Source organism: Triticum aestivum, chromosome 5B (genome assembly GCF_018294505.1).
Source record: "Triticum aestivum cultivar Chinese Spring chromosome 5B, IWGSC CS RefSeq v2.1, whole genome shotgun sequence".
Classification (NCBI taxonomy): domain Eukaryota; kingdom Viridiplantae; phylum Streptophyta; class Magnoliopsida; order Poales; family Poaceae; genus Triticum; species Triticum aestivum.
Genome location: NC_057807.1, coordinates 52,802,950 through 52,805,725, shown reverse-complemented (window position 1 = coordinate 52,805,725; position 2,776 = coordinate 52,802,950). Strand labels below are relative to the sequence as shown.

The 2,776-nt window shown below is 51.4% G+C and overlaps 1 protein-coding gene across 1 annotated transcript; it reads right to left on the bottom strand.

Moving 5' to 3' along the window:
- Positions 1–376: 376 nt before the first annotated feature.
- On the bottom strand, positions 377–2,293 carry LOC123115639 (extensin). The gene is made up of 2 exons (XM_044536754.1): positions 1,781–2,293; positions 377–1,024 (listed from the first exon to the last, which is right to left on the bottom strand). Exons 1-2 carry the CDS (start codon positions 2,227–2,229, stop codon positions 967–969), a joined length of 507 nt encoding a protein of 168 aa, XP_044392689.1. The 5' UTR covers positions 2,230–2,293; the 3' UTR covers positions 377–966.
- Positions 2,294–2,776: the final 483 nt, after the last annotated feature.

Below are 2,776 nucleotides of genomic sequence, written 5' to 3'. Positions count from 1 at the left end.
CTATCATGTTATATTAATTTGAACTTCTTGTTTTTTTCTCCAGCTGAACTTCTGAAGTGAGCTCAAGCTGCAACCTCATCTAGGAAAATCGAGAGAACAAACAAGACATGGTTTCCCTATACGTAACATGGAGTAGAGGCAGCATTTAAGATGAACGAGCGGGCTTTTGCTTGCTTCTTGGTGCCTGCCACGACCAGCGCCTTGAGTTTGGAAGACGGTAGCGAGGGGGGTCGAGGATGTGAGCAGCAGTGGTGCTGCACCCGCGCGGGAGAGTTGCGTGGTGGCTGGTTGTGTACGGGCGTAATGATGGGCTGTGCTATGGAAGGGCACGGCTGCGGCATGCAGTTTTCTCTAATGATGTCTTTTAGCATTAGTTACACTTGGCGTAGAGCCGTAGTAGAACTTCACCACGAACGACGCATAACCGTAGTACCTGGCGTATGTTTTTAGTGGAACTTCACTGTACGTCTCTAGACTTGCTGTGTAGAACTTCTTGAATTTTTTGCAACTAATTTCTTTGACACTAAATGGGCCTTAAGGCCATCCAACATTTTTGATGAACGCATCAGGGTATGTGCTGCAAGCATATCCTCTAACACTATGCCAAAGCACCTCTAGTGTTACCAAAATTTTAACTTTCTTTTAGCAAAGCTAAATGCACTAGCGACAGTGCAACCCAAACACAATTCTTCATCTAGTACTGTTAATTACGCTGCATTATTAGTAGAACACCAACCTACTGACGGGATCAAATTATCTAGAGTAGTAAGTGTACAGGAAGAGAAAATACATGCTCTCGCTCACGGTTAGACAAACAACAACAAGATGAAGCAAAGAGCAGCGCTGGACTCTACGAGGGTGACGAGCATGTACACCATGCACGGCACTCCAGCTACTCGACCTCAGCAAGAAAGAGCATGTAGCAGCGCCGCCAGACTCCAACGCCTCGGCCTCACCTAACCATGGTCACCACAGCAGCTCTGCAACATCCCGCATGGCGCCGAATTGAACATTTGAATGCCACCTGGAAGTACAAAAAAATTGAAGTGTCGACCATACAAATTCAGAGTAATTTGAATAGCAGGAACATTGTAGCCATGTTGTGTCAATTGATTGAGGAGTAGGAGAAGGTGTCACAGATGCAACATGCAATTCAAGTAGCACCCAGAGAATGCAGGGTCAAGCCATCGGTGGTGGCGGGTCAAACTGTCAAGGATATCAACAGTGTCTCACTGTCGAGCAACAGAAAAACCAAATATGCACCAAACTCAGGAAGGTTAAAGCGGCTTCCAAGAGAAGTTCAACATGGCAACGAGCGAAGCAGGTGGGGGCCAGGAAGAGGCTGGAGGTTGGCCATGGCGGTGAACTGTCAGGCATGCCGTCGGTGGTGGCGGGTGGCACGGCGGCGTACAGAGAAACCAGGGAGGCGCTCGTGGCCGGGGCGTAGCAGGGAGGAGGTGCACATCCACAATTTTTTTTGTAGTCAGATAAAAAGGTCAGAGTCCCACAGGCATAAACAATCGAACTTCCCTAAATTTGAGCAGTAATACATGGACTTCTCCTATACAAAATTGTTCGTCTTTGATACATCACCATGGCCTGCTGAAAATTGACACTTTGGACTGCAGCATACTTTGAGCCAGCAGGGGAAGAGGCACTTGAGGTGCCTGCCGGAGCTGTGATGCGGAGGCGACGGCGGCAGAAGAACCCAGACCAGGTTGGGGAGCAGGGACAGGGATCTCCATTGAGGATGATCTTGAGGTGAGGAAAGAAGACGAACCAGAGTTGGCAGAGGAGATGTGGGGATAACCGGTGGTGGGGCTGCGGCGCTGGACGGGGGCCGCGGTGGCACGTGGTGGCAGGGGCCGGCAGCGGCATCGTGGGAGGAGGCAGGCAGCGGCGGCGCGGCGGTAGCGGCACCTGGGGTTGCGAGGGCGGCGACTCGCGTGGTTGGCGGGAACGGCGACACCTGGGGTTCGCTGGGAACGGCGGCGGCTCGTGTGGTTGGCAGGGGCGACAGCGAGCGGGGCACCATCGACGGGGGGTACGGGATGGAGAGGTAGGGCGAGGCACCGGCGACGGGAAGGTCCGGGGCGGGGAAGGAGAGGCGGGGGCGAGGCGCGGCACCAGCGTCCTAGGGCGTTCCACGACGGGGCTCCCATTGGCGAGTGGATCTGGGGTGGGGCACCGACGGCGGGGGATCCGGGGCAAGATCGCCGGTGGTTGCATCGGGGGTCGGGGGAAGGTGGTGGGGCAGTTCGTGGTTGTGGCCTCGGGGCCGATTTTTTTTCCAGCGCTCATGGGTAGTTCGAGTAGTTTGGAAACACCCTCTCGCACTGTATAGGCCTGACGTGATCCAAATAGTTATTCTAATTCTGAGATTAGAATAGTATTATTTTCTATATATATACACTAAGCGAGCGCGTAGATTAAGCTATCCTACACTCCGGCCGCTAACTATCCATTCGCGCACCGCTCGGCTAGTGATCCCGCTGTACCAAACGATGGTAAAATGACCAAGAAATATGGTAACAGGTTTATTTCCATTATTGTGGTGATGCGCCCCACCTTTGCCCCACGTCTCTATATATTAATCACTATAAAAATGCTAGTGTACGTCGTAATTGAATTCTCTAACAGCGTTGCATGCACCACTAACAATAGTAAAGATTGCCAATGGTAAAGATAATAACATATATGGTAACAGAATACATCATATTACTGGTTGATGTGAACCAATACTCTTTATGTAGTAATTGCGTTACGAGGTATGGAT